The 22,895-nt window shown below is 37.2% G+C and overlaps 2 protein-coding genes across 3 annotated transcripts in view; one reads left to right on the forward strand and one right to left on the reverse strand.

The window, feature by feature from the left end:
* The first annotated feature begins 13,872 nt into the window (after positions 1–13,872).
* ix (intersex) lies at positions 13,873–18,796 on the forward strand. Its single transcript, XM_065218744.1, has 3 exons — positions 13,873–14,251; positions 14,311–14,401; positions 18,528–18,796. Exons 1-3 carry the CDS (start codon positions 13,905–13,907, stop codon positions 18,732–18,734), a joined length of 645 nt encoding a protein of 214 aa, XP_065074816.1. The 5' UTR covers positions 13,873–13,904; the 3' UTR covers positions 18,735–18,796.
* Positions 18,797–18,807: 11 nt separating this feature from the next.
* Positions 18,808–22,895, reverse strand: part of LOC135698661 (facilitated trehalose transporter Tret1-like) — a 37,096-nt gene continuing 33,008 nt past the window's right edge. For both annotated transcript variants that reach the window (XM_065218733.1, XM_065218732.1), the window contains exons 5-6: positions 19,326–20,156; positions 18,808–19,257 (exon numbers count right to left, since the gene is read on the reverse strand). In XM_065218733.1, coding sequence (XP_065074805.1) covers positions 18,903–19,257; positions 19,326–20,156 — 1,186 coding nt within the window. In that variant the 3' untranslated portion in view covers positions 18,808–18,902. The remainder of the gene's footprint in view (positions 19,258–19,325; positions 20,157–22,895) is intronic.

Genomic DNA, 22,895 nt, shown 5'->3' on the forward strand with positions numbered 1-22,895 from the left:
CTAGAGGTAGACAACCTAATGTTCCAGTTCGAGATATTTTGGGTAGACACGATCCGGAGTTTATGAAACTTATATATGTTTTCTTTAAGAATATTAACCTTAGATTGTAAGTTTGACTAACCTTGTGTTTGGTTTTTGTTTTGTTCGTGTGGGGTTTTTTTTTAATGTTTGTTTCAGTAATAATTGTATAATTACACTGTGGATACCAAATTGAATAAGAATAAGTTCATGTTTTAAGAATAATGAAATATTTGTATCGTAAATCATAACTCAATCTTCGTCCTCCCTCTCCCCATCCATAAAACTGTAAATCTCTACTAGCCTCGAGATGACCGCGAGTAATCGGTTCAGTTCCTTTAAATCTAGATTTAAGACATCAATTATGTATAACGCAAATGATAACTTGGCTCTGTAAAGTTTATTCGATTGAGCCTGTACAAATAAATTAATTAATAAAAAAAAAAAACGTCAGAAAACTCTATTGTTGCCTCTACCACTGTCTCAAGTAGACACGGTTAGGGGCATGGTGGGTATATACATGGTGATACAGCTTTGTCACTATATAGGCGAGGAGGTTGCGGGGGAAAAGTGCGGTTTTAGAGCAAATTGTAAACAAACTCCGTCGCTGTCCCATACAAAAGTCAAACATGGCTGAATCATGAATTTGACACATTAGAACACCTATATGTAGTCACTTTGGTTAGGGGTAAAGCCCTCTAGTTAAAATGTGGACTGTGACTGTGACTGTCACCACAAAACTGAAAAAAAAACTGTTCCAACACACTTAATCACGGCTTCCCTGTTCGGTATTTATTTTTTTTACAGTTTTCGAACTGTAAATCATAAAATATACCGAAAATTCAGCTACTTTCTAAAAAACTACTGATGTTCAGTAGCTTTTGCGACAAACTACTGAATACTGTAATAGCAAGTACTGTATTTTTCGTAAAATGGCAGCTTTACGGTGAATGACTAAAACTCAGTAAAATAGAGTACCGAGTTTACAGTATCCATTGTACTACACAGTCATCGAACGAAATTCTATAATTGCCGATCTTACCTGTAAGTCAACTTGCTTGCGTCATCCTACTCCGTTTCACATCGCGTACTTACCTCGAACTTGTTTGAAAATCTGTGTGATAATACAAAATCTTTGTGAAAATAAATGGAACTGTAGAAACTGACACGGAATCGACTTCCAGATGTTTCACTGATTTTGAAGCTGAACAATTCACTAAAATTGACTGTTGAGCACGTTATTTCGGGACCTTCTAGTCTTAGAGTTACCTCTACGCTTTTACTGTAGGACTTTAGTTAGGGTAGGTTCTGATACATATAGGTGTTCTAATGTGTCAATCTAATGATTCAGCCATGTTGGATTTTTGTATGGGGCAGCGACCGAGTTTGTTTACAATTTGCTTAAACCACCTCCCCCCCCCACTGCGATCTCCTCGACCATATAGTGACAAAGCTGTATCACCATGTATATATGGTGCTGCTACTGTACCTCTCGACCAATGACAGTTTGATTGATGGTAAGCTGCCATCTAGAGCTACGTACTTTAACTACACACTTAGATATAACTACTTTTACACGAGACGTAATCCGTCTAATATTAATCATAGAACGTAAACAAACATTTCATGTAAAATTAAGTGTTCTCAAACCGAAACATCAGCTAGTCGACGAAGAGAACGTTTGATTGAATTGATTTTCACGTTTCTTTCAACTGATTCTTATGTCAAAAGGCCCGCTTACATGTGTCGGTCTCAATAACCGAAATTTACATGGCTTTTTAGTAGTGTGTAATCATGTTTTATTATTTCATTGACTCGACTCGATTCATTTGTTTCTTCATTTGACAAACTTAATAAAAGTTGTGGACAAACTTCGGAAAAGTTGTGGATCACCGACCATGGGAAAAAGGGTTTACTACCTAGCTTATTCGCCAAAAACTTCTTTGGAATGTCATCAAGAATTTGCTAAGCATCATTTCTCATCTCATTAGTTAGGCATTCTCTCTGAAATTCCCTTGAGATTTATATAGAACAGTCTTGAAATTCACTACAAAACATTCTACAAAACTCATTAAGCTTCCACTTATAATTCATTTTTAACATTTAACATTAACATAATTAACATTCACTTGAATTCTGCTTAGAATTCATAGGCAATTAATTTTAGAAATTTCATAAAATAATCTTCCAGTTCACTTTTAAATGTTGTTGAAAAATCAATTGGAACCTTCCTTCGGAAGGGAATTAAAGCTGTTGGACCCCGGTTCATGAGTTGATGGGTCGATATGTAGGATCCAGGTGTGGGAGCTGCCTGCCTGGCGTCGGTAGCATTGGTTCTCAGCACGGAATACAAATCAAGGAAAAAAAATCAATTGGAATGCTCCTCAAAATTCCCATTTAATTTCTTCATATTTCTCGCAACATTGTGAAGAAATGCCCTTGGAATGTCCATGAAACTCTTTTCAGAAACCCTTTGAAGTTGATCCCTCAAAATTCGATTCTATTGGAATTCATCTCGATATTCCCTACAAACTCTCTTAAAAATTCTCTTGGAACTAAAATCATCCCCCAATTCTTTTATAATCCACCTCAAAGGAGAATTAAAACACGAAATTTCCTTGGAACTCTCATCAGAAACTTTCTAAAATTCTTCGCAGAACATATTGTGAATAAAATAGACATCTCCACGGACAATCTCACAAATACTAAAGTCAAACGTCGGTAAAAAAAAAAGTTGGAGGACAAAGAAGAAAAATGAAGAAGGCACCCCGTGATATCACTTCTAAAAAAGGATTCCTGCGGTCTCAAGCACAATCTTGTGTATCCGGGGAACTCTACTAGACCTGAAATCCTCTTTCAATCGTCAAAGATGTCATCTCAGAACTCTTCTTGAAATGCACTTGCAGCTCTTCACATAATTGCCTTGATATTTGTTCTTAAATTGTTTAGAAACTCTACCCAAGCTACCAACAAGCCCGCTAATCCGTCATTCTGCAATACAAAGCTGATACACGACTAATATAATGGATAGTTTGAGGTTAATTCAATATTATCAAATTGATAAATGATTATCTGCATTTGAGTGGTTATCTCTTTGTCCTCCTTAGCCGTTTGGTAGTAACAACGAGTAAATCGTATAAACACCGAACTGTGCATAATAAGACAATGTTCAACTGGATTGTGCTTGAACGGTATTTTGAAATATCTAGTTTTATACCTGATGGAATTTATATATGACATAAAGGTGGTCGGAGGTGAGGCCAGCAGCTCATTGCTCTATTCATACTGCATTGGACATCCCGTATCCAACATGTGTGATGTAGAACAGAGACGAGTTGTGTTTGTTCACATCGACCGATACTGAGTGGTTGCGGTACAAGCACATATCGTCGGTAATAGACGATTGTTGTGTATTGAGAACGCTTGCGCAAAAAGACTAAGGGAGGGAAACGGATTCGAAACTCATATGTCATTAGCCAAATACATCCGTAGATCATAGGTCCACCGTTGTATAATTGGCAATGCACCCGTGTACTGAATGGGAATTGTGGGTTCGAATCCCACCGGTGCCCTTAGATTTTTTCGCAAATTTTCTCACACGCACGTCTCTTGCCGATGATATGTGCTAACCTCTCAGTATCTTCTAACTGTCGCATATAACAAATAAAAATTGACTTTCAGTCGCTAACCTAAATCGATAAAGGATGAAACGTAAATGAACATGTAATAACTATAGTGTCCGAAATTTACATGAGATTTTTGTAGTGTGCACCATCGAATTCTTCTCTGAAATATATTGGTGTTATGTCTAGAATTTCTTCTAAGTTCTCCTCAAAAGCAACCGACCTAAGCGTTGCTATCTGTACAATGTCATTTTTGTGTTTCATATGGAATTTGTCATGAAATCACTTGAAATGATGATAAATATATTAATTTGGATCTAGACTCGAATATGAACTCTAGCCGCAACAGTACGGTCCTCCAGATGATCCGGGACATTCGTTAAAGTGGTCAATTATTAAAACTGATTAAAGTACTACACTGTTTGATTTCAAATCATATGTAGTGAATGAATTTGGATCTACGGTCTAAATGAGGACTATGGGGACTACAGGGCTGCCCTTTGTAAGATCAGGATCATCCGTAAAAATTATTAATTCATGAAAATGATTTAAATCAATAGAAATGATGATTTTTGATTGAATTATGATATGGAATTAGACTGCCCAACAGACTGATGCAAAATTTGAAAATTTCGCTCCACAGTGCTCAAACGGTTTCACTGTGGTCGTTTTATAAAACAGATCCAAGAACTCCGTGATGTTTTATATCAATTGAATTGAATTTAAGAAGATCCGGAACATCCGTAAAATTCGTGTAAAATTTCCAGCTTCGTATTGATTTTTTTATACCATTCAAACTCTTGATCATTTAAATATTTTGCAATTCTTGACAAGTTTTTTTACTTTAGGATCCCAGAGCTTTATCAAAATTAAAAAAAATGCTTGGTTTAATATTTTGATAAAAAAAAAATCATTATCTCATGATATTGGTGATATTTCAGCTCTTGAGATGTATGTTTTCTTTTTCCAAAATTTTGAAAATGTATGCATTTGCTGGCCTATATCTTTTGAAGGACCACCTTGTGGACATCGTTCCGGTTACAGATCCAAATTCATTCATATATCACCACAACATGTAATCTCTCTAGAGCTCTAGAATAAGTTGCATCGATTGACTTCTTTCATAAATGTTTTGGATCTTCCAAATAATCATTCCATGGCATCCAGGGTACATAGCCTAGTCCCAGATTCCAATTAAGAAATTTATCACCACATCAAGTGATTTGAAAATAATTAATTAATTAATTTATCTTTATTAGGGAGGCTTTCAGCCTGGGGCTGGTTCGCCTCCACCTTTGAAAATAAATTTCTGACGGCTCACGGGTGGTTCATATACGGCATTAATCTGTTCGATTTCCAAAGCGCTGATGACTTGAGAGCAAAACGCGGAATCAATAATCTGAACGCTCAGTGTTCGACTTAAGTCTGCCACATTTGGAAGGTGACCTGCGACAGACAACGTGGCTGGCAATATGAAGCCATGGATCGAGTGGAATGGAGACGACTTCTCTATGTACAGCAATGGATAATCAGGCCTTAGTCAGAGTGTTAAAATAGCGTGTACAGTTGATTAGCTTTTTCACTGAAACATTATACACGTCTAGCTCCAGAATCTAGAAAATGAAATCCCAGACAACCCACAGCCATAGGCCTCATTTAAAAAGTTCACCTCGCCGTGCAGAATTTTGAAATCTGCATAATTAAACCTTTTTTCAAGATGGCCGCGAGAGGCCAAGTTTTAAAGCCCTATAGTGTAAACCAAGCAAAAGAAATCAATTGCAAGTTAGAATGCTCGTTCCACTTGATATATTTACGATTATCATCCTTAATGCCCCCAACCCATCTGGTTGTCAAAACTTTTCGACCGAAAGATGTATTTCTCCTCAATGGAGCATTGCCTAATTTCCGTCTGCTGAATCAACTCTGCCATCATCATCTTTTCTTCTGAGGGTAGCCTTGTGTAATGTAGGTACATCCTTTCACCAGGCGTTTCCATCAAACTCCTTTTCCATGTTGCTTCTAGAGCGTCTCCTGCGGGTTGTGATGTCTGCGCCGTTCTTCACTGACGTAAGTTGTAGGTCTGCGAAGGCACGGGGGAATGGACTTATAAATTATTTATAGGAATCTTTTTGTGGCTTAAAATATGGTATACCCTTTTAGCTGTTAGCCGCAGTTTTCCCACACTCGCATCGATGTCACATTTAACGCCGCCTTTCACATTTTCTTCAGCAGCTACGAAAGTGTGCAAGCGCTACCAAGACAGAAAAGAGGCAAAAGCTGAGTTGAGTAGGTCGGTTCATGTAACCAAGCGTAAATAAATAATCGTAAGTTTTTCTCGCCACTGCTTACTGTATCTGGGAAATAATTTACCACACTTGTGATGGTGGGGCAGAATATTCATTCGAACCATTTGACCCGCCTTGGAAACGTTGAACAAATTGGAGTTGAATGAGCATGATTTGCTGCTGTTGATGATATTTTTACGAAGCAAAAACAAATACGAACGGAAGTAGAACATCCATAAAGCCTTATTCAGATTACAGAGTTAAAACATGTTAGAAGAATGTTAAACCACAGACAAACAGACGTATCACTTCATTGTGTATCTTCGTTCACGCATTTAACGGTTGATTTGAATATTGTCAGTTCCGCGAACTACTCGCCGCAGCGCTGGCATCGGATCACTTTGACGTTTCTATGCATTCTATAGAACTTTTATGCAATATTGTTTGCGAGTTAGCGAGCAATCTTGTTTTCCGCGAGAAGCCAGAGAGATGTCGTTACTGAGGTCCTATGTTTTGAGATACTAAGTTTTCAAGTAAATTTTTTTTTTCAAAGTGTTACGTCTGTTTGTCTGTGGTTAAACGCTGTCCAGACTGAGAAGTACTATTATAGTACGTTCAGACTACAGAGTTATAACATGTTATAGCGCTATCTTGATGGTGGTTTCTGTGTTGCAATTATTTTACAACCGTTATTATATGTTATAACTCTTCAGTCTGGACAGCGTTTTATAAAAATTTTACCATAATAGCCTTGCAACATGTTATAATACCGTATTTTGAACTTACAGTTGTTATAACATGTTATAATGGTTTTCAAATAATTTTAACACAGAAACCATCATCAAGATAGCGCTATAACATGTTATAACTCTGTGGTCTGAACAAGGCATTAGTTAAAGATTGATACGCATTTGTAAAACGCTGTCCAGACTGGAGAGTTATAACATGTTATAACGGTTGTCAAATAATTGCAACACAGAAACCACCATCAAGATAGCGCTATAACATGTTATAACTCTGTGGTCTGAACGTACTATAATTGATCAAATGAGTTTTGAACCCACCACAGCACACTAATGCAAAATTCAATGATTATTTTTATGTGTCCCAAACATGAATTTTTGCAATGTTATAACCAAATGATATATATGTGTCGGACACATAGTTCTTATGTGTACACATACAATTCATGTGAAACCACACATACTATTCATTTGACTCATAAATTTCATGGGTACTTCTGAGTGGATTCTGTTTATGTGTGGACACATGAAAATCATGATGAATTTTACATGGAAATTCGCCAATAAAAATGTTTCTAATTTTATCAGCACATGCTTTTGGCGCTACTGTATATGGACGATGGACAGTTCTGTCAAAACCTTAGCATTTTCATTGATCCATTATAATGGATCAATGAAAATGCTGATGTTTTGACAGAACTATACTGTGGCTTCCGCAGTATTTTACATATGATTGTCCATATACAGTAGCGCCAAAAGCATGCCGTGGTGGGTTTAAACCTTGAGCATCTAAAGTGATCAATTAGGTGACATCAGATTGAGAGGGGTATCGTGGATCAATTGTGGTAGGAACATCGGAATGGATAAGGAGATGATATAGATGGGTGATGTTAGGCCAGATGGAAGGAAAATGAAGAAAATAAGGAACGGATGGAGAATAATCTTAATTTTATTCGTTCGGCAGGAATACTTAATGGATATCAGGAAGCTAAAGAAGAGTACAGTCTTCGAAAACCATCTGTTGCCAAAGGAACAAGTTGCCTGGAGATAAGTTAAAGATGTGATTCATAATTGTCTTGGAACAAATCGTTCTTCAAGATTCCGATCAATTATTGAGAGCATGATAATCGCGTTCAACGATATAAATGTGCACATGTCCCTAAAAATCCATTTCCTGCATTGCTATCTCGATTAACTCGAAAAACAATTGAGAACCGAAATCGATGAACACGGCGAAAGATTTCATCAGATTGCTGAACCATTTGAAGCTTGGTATGCAGGAAAAAAAAATTGGTATCTCTCTTGACAGAATTATGCTGGAACTTATTTGAAGCCGAGTAATTAATAGTTGCAATTTTGGTTTTATTGAGCATTTCCCATAGCTTTAGATCTTTGAGTGAGTATGTACTTTATAAGAAAAATCACCAAAATGAGGAATAATAGTATGTGTAATGTTCGTAGCACAGACAAACAGACGTAACACTTTGAAAAAGTTTTTCTTGAAAACATAGTATCTCAAAACATAGGACCTCAGTAACGACATCTCTCTGGCTTCTCGCGGAAAACAAGATTGCACGCTAACTCGCAAACAATATTGCATAAAAGTTCTATATAATGTATAGAAACGTCAAAGTGATCCGATGCCAGCGCTGCGGCGAGTAGTTCGTGGAACTGATAATATTCAAACCGTTAAATGCGTGAACGAAGATACACAATGAAGTGTTACGTCTGTTTGTCTGTGGTTGTACTGTGAATTTATATGTATTTCATATTTTTGAGAGGGAGTGCCCAATTTTAAAAATCACCCAAACGAGGGGTAAGACGGCGATATATCGTTTTTAAATATTCTAGAAAAATGTCCCCCTAATCGTTTCTAACAAAAAAAAAAACTCTCAGACAGCAATATCGTAGCATGCTTTAGTTAGGCAACATACGACCATCACCGGGACAACATCCTAAAATTCCTATAGAGGGTGGTACTAAAAAATTAGGTCGTGTTAGGGTATAAGTACGTTCTAGACTTTTAATCAGAGGACAACAAGAAATTCAAATATGGTGAATTTTCTCAGTCCTAGAAAGTCGTGTTATTCTTATAATTAGGCAAGACCGGTAGCATTATTAAAATTAATAAAATAACAGTAAAGTATGACAAAGATCATCAGATTTAGAGTGTTTTCATTCTTTTGGGTTGTTAAAATAATTGCTTTAACGAAATATCAACATACCAGCACATACTATGGTTTTTTATAGTGAATTTCCATGAATTCTAGATTTTTAGGGGGGTACCCAATTTGAAAAATCACCCTAACTAGGGGTAAGACAACGAGATATCGTATTCAAATGTTCTAGAAAAATTGTCCTCAAGTAATTTTCTAAAAAAAACTATTGGACAACCATGTCGTAAAATGCTTTAGTTAGGCAGTATACAACCGACATCAGGACAACATACCAAAATTCATAAAGAGGGCGGTACCAAAAAATTAGGAATTTTCCCAGTCCTAGTGAATTGGGAAAGACCGTCTTGTCAGAAGTGACCCATCGTTCGTGCAAAGTATATGTGAGTGATACTATTTCTTACAAGCCAAATCTAGCTGAAAAATTCAACTAAATGTAGCGAACGTAGCATAGTGAAGTGAAAAATTACTGTTAACTCCTACCGAATCGTTCAGATAAATGCTCACTACCAAAATTTGATGCAGTTGATGGCTGGCTAAATTCTGGAATTTGTATTTTTCCTGTGACCCAGATCATGAACATTTTTGTTAGTGTAAATTTCAATGGAACTCTTCGATAGGGTAGAGAACTACTTCGGCCTAATCGCCCATTTTGGGCCTATCGAGCAGAAAACTTCAAATAAATCCATGATTTCAAAGCTAACAAGTCAATTATCCGTTTGGTACGATACATTAGTTAATAAGCTACGGAACGAAGTCAATGAGAACGCGTGATATGAAGGTTTGCACCCATTATTCCCAAAAACAAAAGAAGCGCTCCGACCGAATCAATTTTTATCTTCATCTGATAGGCCGAAGTGAATTCATTGACGTTTCAATTGCGTTTCAATGCGTTAGGCCGAGTTTAGAATCCGTAGGCCGAGTTTGGCGTCAAGAAGCAGTGTTAGACTTTTGACAATATCTCAACTATTGGTATCTCTTTATCAAATATTACGGTACATACGGAAAGGTAAATAAATTTGGAAGCCATCAGTAATAATAACATTCCGTTTGGTGCTAAACTGCGCTAGATTAAGAAAGACTAAGTGCGGGTTGTGCTTAATAGGCCGGAAATGGGGTAGTTAACCCTATCTTCGACCTTTTTTTTCCCAAGAAATACCGAAATGAGCCATGAGCTGTTTCTCGATTCCTGGGTAGCCAAAAACGGCAAAGAAATAGAAATACTAGTTGAATGAGTATTACATACTCAGCAACGTTTTCCTTGTTCGGTAATTTTTTACCGAAAAAAATCGGTAAATGAAGAATGTTACAGATTTTTCGGTAAACAAAAATAATTTTACCAACGTTCGGTAATGTTTTACCGAAGTGACGGTAATCTGTCTTTTATATTGACGAACTTCGTTAAAAAGAGTACAGTAAGAACTGTAAAACAAAGCAAACGCCGAATTCGGTTAAAAAATACCGAACAAACTGCAAATTACAGAAACGTTTACCGAACTTCTGTAAATAATTCCAGACTGTCAATCGAAAGACGGTCATATTTATTTCAAGTTTTAAAGTAAACAGTAACAGTGGAAAGTGATCGAAAAATCCAGTGAAAACAATGTAAGTATGTTCGCAAATACAGATGAATAATGCATCTATTAAATATTTCTAATGAGATTGATAATTACATGTATTTCTTTCATTTTCATGATTGCTTTCGGGATCAGGTTCCAGTCAATGTTTCTGGACTGGCATCCCCATGGTAGCCACCTGAGAAAAGAATACTCCAGCGAGCAATATATGTTATTTTAAAATATATTGTTGCCTAGATGTTTACTATTGAATAAAATCTCGTTAATTATAATGCAAAAATAGCTTTAGATTTTAATTCACCGGAAAAAAAAAACAAAAAATACACAATATCAACAAATTTTCATGTACGAGACAGTTCAGTAAAAAATTACTGAATAGTTCGGTAAATAATTACCGAATTGTTCGGTAATTTTGACAGCTCATCAAAAAATCTGTTTACCGATCGTTCGGTAATCGTTTAGATTACCGAACTGATTACCGAACGTTCAGCTGTTGAAAGTTCGGTAAAAAATTATCGAATACGGTAATAATTTCTAAGTGTGTAAGCATGACATTTTTAAAATTGAATATATTTAAGAGCACTTGAGCAAAACATTTGACCAATTCAAAAAGATAAAAGTCTCTCACAATAGTTTTTTTCTGTTATTTGAGCGCAGGCAGGCAATAATCATTTTGATTAATTTAAAAAAATCGGTATTAATCGGTAGTCGTTTTTTTTTCCTTTGATTTGTTTTTCGTCGATCTTGTTTTCCGTACTGAGTATAAATGCTACCGACGCCAGGGAGGCAGCTCCCACATCTGGACCCTACCTATCGACCCATCAGCTCATGAACCGGGGACCAACGGGTTTACTTCCCTTCCGAAGGAAGGTGTGATCAAAGATGTTATGCCTCAGAAAATCCCGGTGGCACCGACTGGGTTTGAACCCAGGCCTTTTGGGGTGAGAGGCAATCGAAACCGGTATTCCGAGGAACCTTATTTGTAAATCGGTTTCCAGTTCAAATCAGTACAAATACCGAAAAATCTGTATATCTGACAACGCTGCAGGACAGTAAAGATGAGCACACAGTAGCTCTAAATGGAGTGTTTTACTTTTAGCGTGTCCTGAAGATGTTAACTTCAGAACGCAGCCGTTCAATCGGTCGACGGGAAGAGTCGATATTGGGGCTAGTGAAATGTGCAAATGCATTGCTATTGCTACAGCTAAAGCGAAACAAGTTTGTAGAATTTGTTGAAAGCAGAGTTGTAACAGCTTGTATTGGCTATTAAAAGCATCAGCAAACGCACCGAGAAACGTTAAATCTAGCGAGTTATTAACAAAGGAGAAAATCGATGAAGAGAATCGATCATCGCATATACGCCCTTATGTATGCTCACTGTCGAAATGTTTTGTGGTGTTAGTATTTCAAAACTAACATTTGAAAGGGGCGGAAGAGCCAAAATGTAAACAAACCATATTTTGCCACATATAGAGAGAATAGTTCACAAACTACTCGATAAACACGAAAAAGTAGAAGAAAAAATCACTTCAAATCATCAAAAACATTTCTTCTTACATGGCGTATTTCCAACTTTCAACTCTATGATGAATCTGGTTGTTACGCCTTGCACCAGAACTTCGAATTATATCGTTTTAATATGCCAAATGTTTTGATTCTGTAGTATCTAGTCACGCCCGATTTATTTGAAATGCATCCGATTGGTAGTTCACGTGTAAACAACGAACAAAAAGAAGACCAAAAAATCTCCGGGCGTTATTCCACTCTCACAAAATTTGCGAACGAAGAACCAAGGCGGAACAACAAACAAAAAATCCCGAGGGTGTACTTCCACGGCGTATCACCAGTGTTGGCAGTTCAAAGGGTGGAAGATCTGGGGGGTAACAACATGTATGAAATTATCAGGGCGTATGATGTTTTCTTCTCAATTTTACGGCAAAGAAAACTTTTTTTGATTTTTTAGTGATGCATGATGATAGATTACACTATTAACTATATGTCAAGCTTATAAAATCAACCAGAAAATGGAAAGTCGTGAAATAGGATTAATTTTTAGGTCAATAAAATTCAGAAGCGATTTTCTCGATATGGTCTTTTTGGAATTACGCCCTTTTCAAATGTTAGTCTAGATTTCATTGCAATTGGCGTTGACGGCGACTCTGTAGCTCTTTACTCCTATAGAGATTGCTGACGTTTATCGTACGCACACTACGTCACGTATACGTATACGCAAAATGTTTTCATCGGGAAAAAAAACTTCATAGCGGAAAATTTTCCCGATGAAAACAAATCACTGACACAATCATACTTTAGCAATCTCTATGAGAAAATCCATAAGCAAACGTCAGACTGTGCGTGAAACATGGCGGACTTTGTACTATCCTTTCACTCCACCGAAAATTCCCATAAGAAACTGTCTATATTTGCAGGAAGAGCAAATTTGTGGACGGTGCCGTCAACGCTAATGTTTGTTTTTACACGAAGCAGCTGTTGGCAGTGACGTAAATCTCACTGTTCGCAGTATATGCATTGTTATGGTAGAGTGACGTGGTCACTTGAGTGCTCAGTAATATTTACAAAATTTTTGCTTCTAACACCAGCAAGCCCCTTTTTACCTGAACCTTAATAAAAGTCATTGGTTCCACCGGTCGACAAGTTGGCCCAATGAGTACAGAGCGAGGGAAAGCAGATCGTAAAATATTGTTTTGATTAGGCTCTGAACCATTTAGCGGATTTTTTAAACCTTTGGTTCAAATTTTACAGATGGAAAGTTATCGATTAACTCGAGTATTAACTCTGCTATCCGAGTGTGGTTATTTATGACAAAAAAGAAGTTAAATTTTGACAACCGTGGTTGAGTTCTGCTCGAAAACCGATCGATCGGTAACACATGGATTTTCGAACATAAAAAATAACTTTCGAAATGTCACTTTTAATCACGCGTTAAATTTTACTCGGCAGATTTTTCACAGCCAAGGCTGTACTAATAATAAAAAAAAATGTAAATGCAATTTATTACGTCACTAATTCCTTGTTCGCACAATGGTTTCACTCACACACTTAGTAGTAGTAGTATATTTTTTTTTTTGTTGATTATGATAGTACATTGATTTAACATAGAGATTGCAAAAGTATGATTGTGTCAGTGATTTGTTTTCATCGGGAAAATTTTCCGCTATGAAGTTTTTATTTCCCGATGAAAACATTTTGCGTATACGTATACGTGACGTAGTGTGCGTACGATAAACGTCAGCAATCTCTATTTTAATAAATTGAACATTGTTTAACACTCACACACTTTACAGATTGCTATACCTCGGTAAACTATTCTTTGGTGTTGAACGACCCCCACCCACGTACGCAGTCATCGATGACAGCAAACAAGCATAAAATTGTTTACGTTTTAGAAACAGTAAATAATTTTCGCCTCCAGGTTTAAGTGTTGTAATCAAATAGTGGTCTACATTAGTAATCGTGCCGCAAAATGATGAATCAAATGGGAATGCACATGCAACAGGGAGGAGTGGTGCCTGGAGGACCCGGCGGACCGGTTGGAATTCCCGGTGGACCGGTCGGAGGAGTTGGTGTTTCTCCGGTAATGATGCAGTCTCCCCAGATGCAACAGCAGCAAGTAGCAGCGCAACAACAGCAGCAGCAGCAGCAGCAACAACAACAGCAGCAAGCTCATCAACAACAGGCCCAGCAAACCGAAAAATTGGAGAACATATCGAAGGTGAAGGGTTTGGTTGGTCCGCTGAGAGATTCCCTTTCTACGACTATTAAAACGGCAGCTCAGCTGCTGCAGCAAAACAACTTGAATGATGCGGGCACGTAAGTAAGGGCATTTAATGATTTGAGGCAATATCAATTGTTGTGTTCTTGTTTTGCAGGAAAGGTGGTGATTTGAATACTTCAACTCCCCGTTTTGATAAACATCTGGAAGAATTCTACTCAATCTGTGACCAGATTGAGTTGAACCTGGTAAGTACATTGTTTTATTTTCGGGCATGTCATGTTTTGTATTCTTGGATCTCTTTACCTTAAATTCCATCAGGTGGCTTCTTAGAATTTAGAATCGTGTTGTGAGTTGCTGTTTTCCTCTGCCCCACCATATGTCCTTGCAGAACCAAAAATAAAACCGGAATCACTTGGCTAATAATTTTCCAGTTACAATAGTTCACAACTGCGCACATTTTTCTGCTATCTGTGAACAATTAATGGCGATACTAAAAATTTAACCTACCCATACAAACATTGCTATTCCTATGCATATGAGTTCAAACGCTAATAATTTGTCTGAATTCACTCGGATTGATTTACACTCTTCAGTAAAGTTGTTCTTCTTAAGGTACGAGGTCTTTCATTTCGGTTGTACACACACACACACACACACACACACACACACACACACACACACACACACACACACACACACACACACACACACACACACACACACCTGCTCTCCTTTCTCCTGCTCGGGTATTGTTTCCATACAAACTTCAAGCCCTTTCAGGAAACCTTTCCCGTGAACCAAATGACCATATTTTTGGCGAGTGTTTCTGACCCCCCCAACAAGCATTCTAGCAATATGCGTTTGAAATGCCAGACTTTACGCGTATGTAAATTTGCCGAATTAGGTCCTACGCAGAATTATGGCACTTTGCACTCTACCTGGACCTAGATATTTAGAGGTGCTTGATATGGCAATTATTGTGAGACATGCAATCATAAATTTTAAATTCGAAGCTTTTTTAATCCACAGTCAGTCCATCCAACCGGGAAAAAACCGGGAATTCGTATTTGCTGGGAAAAAATCGCACTTGGAAAAATCATATATTCATCCCGAGTTATTTTGGTTTTATCATAGTCTTGTAGGCCATAATTTGGTCTCGAAGAATCCTTTAAACATTTAGAAAACTTGTTATGTTACTTGGAATTAATCAATTTTTTATCAAAAATTATATTCTCTTGTTTACACATCCGTTTAAAACTTTCATATTATGTCTTGGTAAAGCATCTATAAATTCTTAAAATTACAAAAATCTCCATCCTACCACGATTTAAGCTAGAGTATTTTTTAAAAATTATTTTTGTGTCATTAGAATAAATGTGTTTGAATTCTTTTGCTACAGTTTTCCGAGTAAGTATGTCTAGTATAAAACCTTAGCGAGGCGAAGCTACTTGAATTATAGAGGAAGCCAATAAAAAAATGTCCGATCTCAAACTCCTTGCATGCCCGTTCATGCTTGGTATGCAAATGCGCGACATTGAGTCTGCAGAATTTCAAGAATAGATATCCGGGATGATTTGGATAATCCAACAACGTTATTTTTAAACAAAATTATTAATTTTAAACGATTTTATGAGTCCCTTGAAGCACAAATGCTCAAAAATAGCTCCAGGACAATTTGGAGAATGATAAACATTTTAGTAATATTTTTTAGAAACCCACAAAATGTTGTTTGGTTATAGAACTTCAAGATCTAAACTCCAGGATGATTTGAAGAATTTTTAATACGGTGATTCTCCTGACAGGTCCTTTGTATTGATTTATGCTTTTTCAGACATACCAAAGTAACATTTACGCTAATTTTTTGCAGAGACTCTTTGATTTTACACGAGTTTATGATTTTATGAAATTTTGGACTTCTAGATCATCAACATGTTAAAGTTAACCTCATCCTATCATATTTGTTCTACAAAGTAGACGTATGGTAGAGCAATTCAGCTGAAAAGTATATGGTTAATAAACGGTTCTTTTTAATGCCGTTTTTGTTTAAGGCGGGATGTTTGGGTTTTTTCTTCAAATAACCGGGAATTGAAAAATTGGATTTGTGTCCTGTGACCAGGCTTGCTTCCACTCATTTGCTATAAAAAATGATTTTCGCAATTTTGGAATCATTAGATGTTATAATGATATTTTGTACTTGTTAGATACAAGAAGCGGTTGAAAGGCAACCCTAGCAGAGAATGAAAACATAATGAAAACTAAATTTGATATTTTGATACAAGCGTTCGGGATAACATATTTTGCCTACCGTGTGGTCGAGTTAACAGTAATCATAACAAAAATGAGATCTAAATGGTATGTGAAGGATATAAAAAAGATAACAAATCATGTTTTCTTGATAACAAATCTATGTATGCGTTTTAATATCAGTAATTTCGTTAAAAATAAACAAAATATGTCATCTATATGTTATTATAACTATGGTAGGAAAACAAAAAGTAAAAATAAAACTAAATTAGTTATTATTTTGGTATCATGATAGGGGAATTTACGTATTCTCAGCGACCTTCTTTCTATAGCCTTTTTCTCTATGGAACGCACACATATGCATTATTGGTTTGTTTACAATCTTTTGCTGCCAGCTGCTCTAACAATTTCAGTCGAAAGAATTGTCAAAAACTGTTTTGAAACGCTTTTACAAAGCTCCAATCTTCTCTAGTGAGAGCGAGTATTGTCGGCAACCAGTTTTTCTTCGGCAACCGTTCCATTTGAACTGCATGTAAATCTGCTGTTCTATTATCGGCAACTTGAAATCAGCTACAATTTGTAGTGCGTGTGTTTCATTTCAAGAAAACCCTGCTAGATTGCTTTTTCTCAATGGTAAAAATATAGTCAAATTGAAGCTGAAAGCATAAAGAATCGTTTACATGCATTCAGCGAAGTGTTTTCGTAAGAAAATCCAGTGAAAATAGTGTTTCAATTTGGACCCTACCTATCGACCCATCAAGTCATAGACGGTGTTACTTCCCTGAAGGCGTGATCAGAGATGCTATGCCTGAGAACATCCCGGCGGTGCCGACTGGGATTGAACCCAAGCCTGCTGGGGTGAGAGATAATCACGCTTACCGCTTACACGCTTAAACCGCAAGCGCCGTTGATATCAAGATTCAAAATCAAAAAATGTTATCAGTAAGTTTTCATTTATTCAGAATAAAAACAAACCTATATTTTAATCAGTTCTATCGATATCTATCTTATATCCTTTAGTAAATTAAATTCACAGGTAGATTAATATCAATAAATGTTTTAAATATAACTGTAAAAATCATAATTGTCTTTGTGATTTTTATAAAGAAAACAGCAAGCATCCTGATTGACTCGTAAAAGTGAGTGGAAGCAACCCTGCCTGTGACCAATATCCCAAATTTCAACAGTTTACAAAAGTAGGGTTAACTACCCCATTTCCGGCCTATTAAACACAACCCGCACTTAGTCTTTCTTAATCTTGCGCAGTTTAGCACCAAACGGAATATTATTATTACTGATGGATTCCAAATTTATTTACCTTTCCGTATGTACCGTAAGATTTGATAAAGAGAAACCAATCGTTGAGATATTGTCAAAAGTCTAACACTGCTTCTTGACGCCAAACTCGGCCTACGGATTCTAAACTCGGCCTAACGCATTGAAACGCCAATAAATTCACTTAGGCCTATCGGATGAAGATGAAAATTGATTCGGTCGGAGCGCTTCTTTTGTTTTTGGGAATAATGGGTGCAAACATTTATATCACGCGTTCTCATTGACTTCGTTCCGTAGCTTATTAACTAAAGTATCGTACCAAGCGCATAATTGACTTGTTAACTCTGAAATCATGGATTTATTTGAAGTTTTCTGCTCGATGGGTCCAAAATGGGCGATTAGGCCGAAGTAGTTCTCTACCCTACTTAAATTGTTTGTTTATCATGTTTTATAAGCCCAGTTCAGTTTTTTTTAACAAAGGTCTGGAATAATATTAAAAAGAACATTGACTTTTATCGGACTGAAATCTTAGAGAAATGTATACCAGAAGGGAGAAAATGTTGCAACGCACAATTCTGTAGGGAGCTCGTATACCGAGAGCTGGCACTCTACTGTGCGCAGCTCCTAATGATTGCGCTCTCAAATATGTTGACCGAATCTCGATTTTAATTATTTATTTTTAAAACGTTTTTTAATCTTCCTTCGTTAGAACACGAAAAGAATTGTTTTCAGCGGTAACACAAATATTGGTGTAAAATATCTGGAAAAAAAACACCCCAAGAAGGAAGAAGAAACTATACAGTTGAAGACACAACATTCTCCGGGAAACTGAACATAAAATTTTCGTTTTAGAAAACCGCTAAACTGTGCATGCAACAAGGAACATCTTCACAGCAGTACTTTCCCATCCCGGTAGCACCAACTCAACCCAACCCGGCAGAAACCAATGCGCTATCCTACAATCAGTATTTGGATGTGGTAAAGATTCAGATCGGCTATGCCAAAGACATACACGATACCCTCATCTGTGCGGCTCAAAACATCTGCCCTAGCGAATGATAGAAACCAACGATCGGTTGCGACATGTCGGATTAAAATGAAAGGTTTGGTTAGGTCGTCCAGTAAGTGTGCGTTCAAAAGAAATCTGTCACTTTATTCCATATATGGCAACTAGAACTATAATAAAATCTATAGAATAATAAATTAATACATAGGATACTAAGAGATTCATTTTTCGCTCTCATTATAAGCCGTATTATCAATGCCTTGTTTTTGCTTCGCGGCAAGGTCGTCCGCGATGGCAGCCGCCTTCTCCTTATCCCGATGGTACCGTTCGATGTGAATATCCGTCAGCTTTCTGTTATTGTCGGAAAAGTACAGCTCAATATCTTCGAGGGTTCGTTTCTCCGTCTCCGGTAAGAAGAAATAGACAAAAAGAACGCCAATCATACCGCATATACCATAGAATAAAATTACTCCCGGCAGTGATAAGGAACTCTCAAGATTGAAATAAGTTTTAGTCGTTACGAATGTCATGACATAGTTGAGGGCTGCAGTTATACCGCATGCCAAGCTGCGATTTCTGGAATAAAAAGAGTAAAGGAAATTGTTACAATCAAAATCATCAATTGTAATTTCATGATACTGTACTTGAATGGGAACACCTCACTGAGCAAAATCCACGGCACCGGAAGCACACCGACGCTGGTAGCAAATGCCAAGGTTAAGAACAGGAACATGGCTAAATAATTCAACCCGTTAGCTGTGTTCACAGTCTCGTGCATATCGGATGATGACCATCCCGGCGGGAACACGTTGAAGGCATATATCGCCAACGAAAGACACGATAGCGATGTGAGGGTAAACGAGAACAGGGCCAATCTCCGTTTGCCAACAAATTTGATAGAGACCATGCAGACAATGTTTGCAGCCAATCCCAACAAGGCGGTGGACACCGTGGCCCAGTTCGCGTCAAGTGGCACTCCATATGCTTGGAAGATCTGCACCAAGTATGGTCGCATACCAGTCAATCCACTTAGCTGTCCAAAAGCAAAGAGCAACAATACCAGTGCAAATGGTCGTAAGTTACGCTTCCGCATCAGCTCTTGCAGCTTCATCCATTCGCTCGGTGGTGGGTGCTCACATTTAGAGTTTTGCGATTTTTGACATGGGGTGCACTGAGCTGCACTTTTGTTGTAGCGCTGCATTTCTTTGAATTCCTTCTCCACAGCTTTCGATGAAACCCAACCACGTAGCCACTGAAGTGACTTGCGAGCGTCTTCCTCTCGGTTTTTCGATAGTAACCACATGGGTGTTTCCGGTACGAAGCAAATGGCAATCATTGTGGTTAGAGGCACGCACACGCATATTGCAGCGGTGATTCGCCACGTAGTGACCGTTCCCAGGAGAAATACGAAGAAAAATCCTAACATCACTGCTACACCGGCACACGAGGTCAGGATACCTCGAATCGATGGTTGACTGGAATGAGTAAATCGGATTTAGTTTGTTATGCAAAGACATTATTTATCTAATCAAAGAAAAGCAGACATGACCATAATTTATGTTTTTTATGCTGCATGGAGGAAATTTCGTGCTCTTTTAAAAATTGTAACACTTTTGATCGCTTCCTCATAATCTGCATAGGGTATTTAAATTACACTCAGGTCTTTTCTTGCAGGGGGGATATGTACCGTGTAAAAAAAACAGCCAATGTTTTGTTTTTTTTCACATGTTAAAATATTTAAAAAAAAAAAACGGATTTTAATGCCAATCGTAATTATAGCATGCTATGGTTTACATAGACATGTTTTTAAAATGTCTGTATTTACACACAGAAAAATGATTTGTTTTTAGTATGCCACTTCATTACCTATGGCATGATCGTGCACAAATGGTGTACTATCCCCAACATTTCTCTGGGTCAATTAGCGAAATTGGAAGATGTAAGCATCGGAGCCGTGATTCGGAAGTCCGGAGAACTTTGAGATTTGGGCGTAATTGCTTTTATAAACATATAAGAATAAAAGAATAAACTCGTGAACAAAATATACGAAATGATAGAGGAACCATTCATCTATCTGTTTGTGTTGTTATTTTTTTAGAATGAGCTTTAATTCGCCAGAAATCGTCAAATGAAGTGTTTGTTTACAAAAGCAATTACGCCCTAATCTCGAAGTTCTCCGTAAGTATGTCGATGAAGCTTCTTTCCATGACAAGCAAAAATCTGGACGTAAACCGAACCCTGTTGACCGAAATCTGGACCGGAAAATCATGCCAGCTTTCACTCGCAAGAAAAGTGTTTCGGTTCGAGACGTGACTAAAAAAGTGGGATCCTCGAAGAGCAACGTCCAGCGGGCTAATACCCCGTTCACATTACAGCCTATATCACGTAATATAGGCTGTCTTGCAATGAGCACTCATACAAAGGATTTCCAGTGAAAACTAGATGTATGAGTGCTCATTGCAAGACAGCGTATATCACGTGATGTATTATGATTTTTTTGAAAGTGGACTTTACAAATAAGGGGTTGTTAAGAACCATTCAAAATAGATGTTTTCTTCATAAATTTTCGGAAAGGGAATTATATTAGAGCCTTTTTATTTATGATTTTATAACCTTAATGGTAATGGTTATGGTAGTCATTAAGGTCCATGGATGATTTTGTATTATCGGTCAACTTTACGTGGAATATATTGGTAATCATTAAGACAACCAATTCGCGATATATTCCACGTAAAGTTGACCGATAATACAAAACCATCCATGGACCTTACTGACTATCATAATCATTACCATAACATTTCTCAAACCATAAGTAAAAAGGTTCTAATATAGTTCTCTTTCCGAAAATATATGGAGAAAATAACTATTTTGAATGGTAATGGTTCTTAACAACCCATTATTTCAGTGCCAACATTTCAAAGGGGCGTAATTGCATTTGTAAACAATGACTTTCGTCTTCGATTTCTCGCGAATGAAAGCTCACTCATGAAAATGAATGACACCAGCAGGTAGATGAATGTTTCCTGTCCCAGCTAGCATTGGTAATTTGAAGGGGTGGGCTTTTATTTGCGAGAAATCGACGGCTAAAGCCATTGTTTACAAAAGCAATTACGCCCCTTTGAAATGTTGGCACTGATTTGTAAGGTTCTCTTCGAAAAAAATCATAATACATAAGGTTAAAACTTTATCACACAAACGTTCGTGTAAAGTTCCATAACCATTTCAATTTATGTTTAGTAGGGATTATAAAGAATTTTTAACCATTTTCGATAAGGTCAAGTTATGGTTCGCGTTTATGCGGGATGGTTTGGCAAGCCATTTGTGTGTGTGGTATGCTTTCCAAACCGTTTGTGACAACGGATACCATGACAACCGATGTTTACGTGCGTGAGTGTATAAACAAGCGTCTGTTACCCATGATCCGCAAACACAACGCCTCAGTACTGTTTTGGCCGGATTTGGCGTCGGTTTATTACTCCAAGCACACGGTAGCCTGGTATAAAACCAACAAGGCCCAATTCGTACCCAAGGAGATGAATCCGCCAAACTGTCCCCAGGCCAGGCCATTCGAAAATTTTTGGGCCCTAACCAAAGCATATTTGTGGAAACATGTAAAGGCAGTGGATTCCGTTACAAAGTTTGCGAAAGACTGGGAAAAGGTATCCAAAATTATTAGCGTGAGATCAAAAATTCGGTCCTAGGCTTAATACTGATTGGATCTCGAATTTTCTACGTTAAACTGTAAACTGCTGTAAACAGAACTACGTTATCGTTTTTTTTTTAAAATCGTGCTTAGACATTCTGGGACACCATATAGAAGCATATGTTTTATTTGAAAAGGTTCATCGTTCGACATTTTGGACTTAGACCTCTTGCGCCACCTCTAAATGTCAACGAAAAAAGTTCAATTTTTGATGTTACTTAATTAGTCCCAATAATCATTTGCCACATGGGAAAACATGTCCAAGAACGATTTTGACAAATAAGCCCCTACATATTTGAATACTTACTACTCATTTTAGTAGTTGTAATTACCCATAAATGGGTAAAAGTTTAGTAATTCCATGGATAGTCTCAATTTCCCTCGAATGCTTACGCTTACTTTTTAGTCATTATTGCGGTTACCATGTAGAGTATATTTTCCGTCGAGTCGTTAAATATTTGACTACAGGCAATTTTCTGCAGTTGTGAATTTGAATTATTTTATTAAGTCT

This window comes from Ochlerotatus camptorhynchus, unplaced genomic scaffold, assembly GCF_037179485.1.
Source record: "Ochlerotatus camptorhynchus isolate MF236.1 unplaced genomic scaffold, CSIRO-AGI_Acam_v1.1 ptg000093l, whole genome shotgun sequence".
NCBI classification, from domain to species: Eukaryota; Metazoa; Arthropoda; class Insecta; order Diptera; family Culicidae; genus Ochlerotatus; species Ochlerotatus camptorhynchus.

What these genes read in the sequence shown, in the direction of transcription:
- ix (XM_065218744.1), top strand. Translation starts at nt 13,905, where the DNA reads ATGATGAATCAAATGGGAATGCACATGCAACAGGGAGGAGTGGTGCCT. An exon ending in AACTTGAATGATGCGGGCAC is followed by an intron (nt 14,252 to 14,310) that starts GTAAGTAAGGGC and finishes CTTGTTTTGCAG; the next exon opens with GAAAGGTGGTGATTTGAATA. An exon ending in ACCAGATTGAGTTGAACCTG is followed by an intron (nt 14,402 to 18,527) that starts GTAAGTACATTG and finishes TTTTCGTTTTAG; the next exon opens with AAAACCGCTAAACTGTGCAT.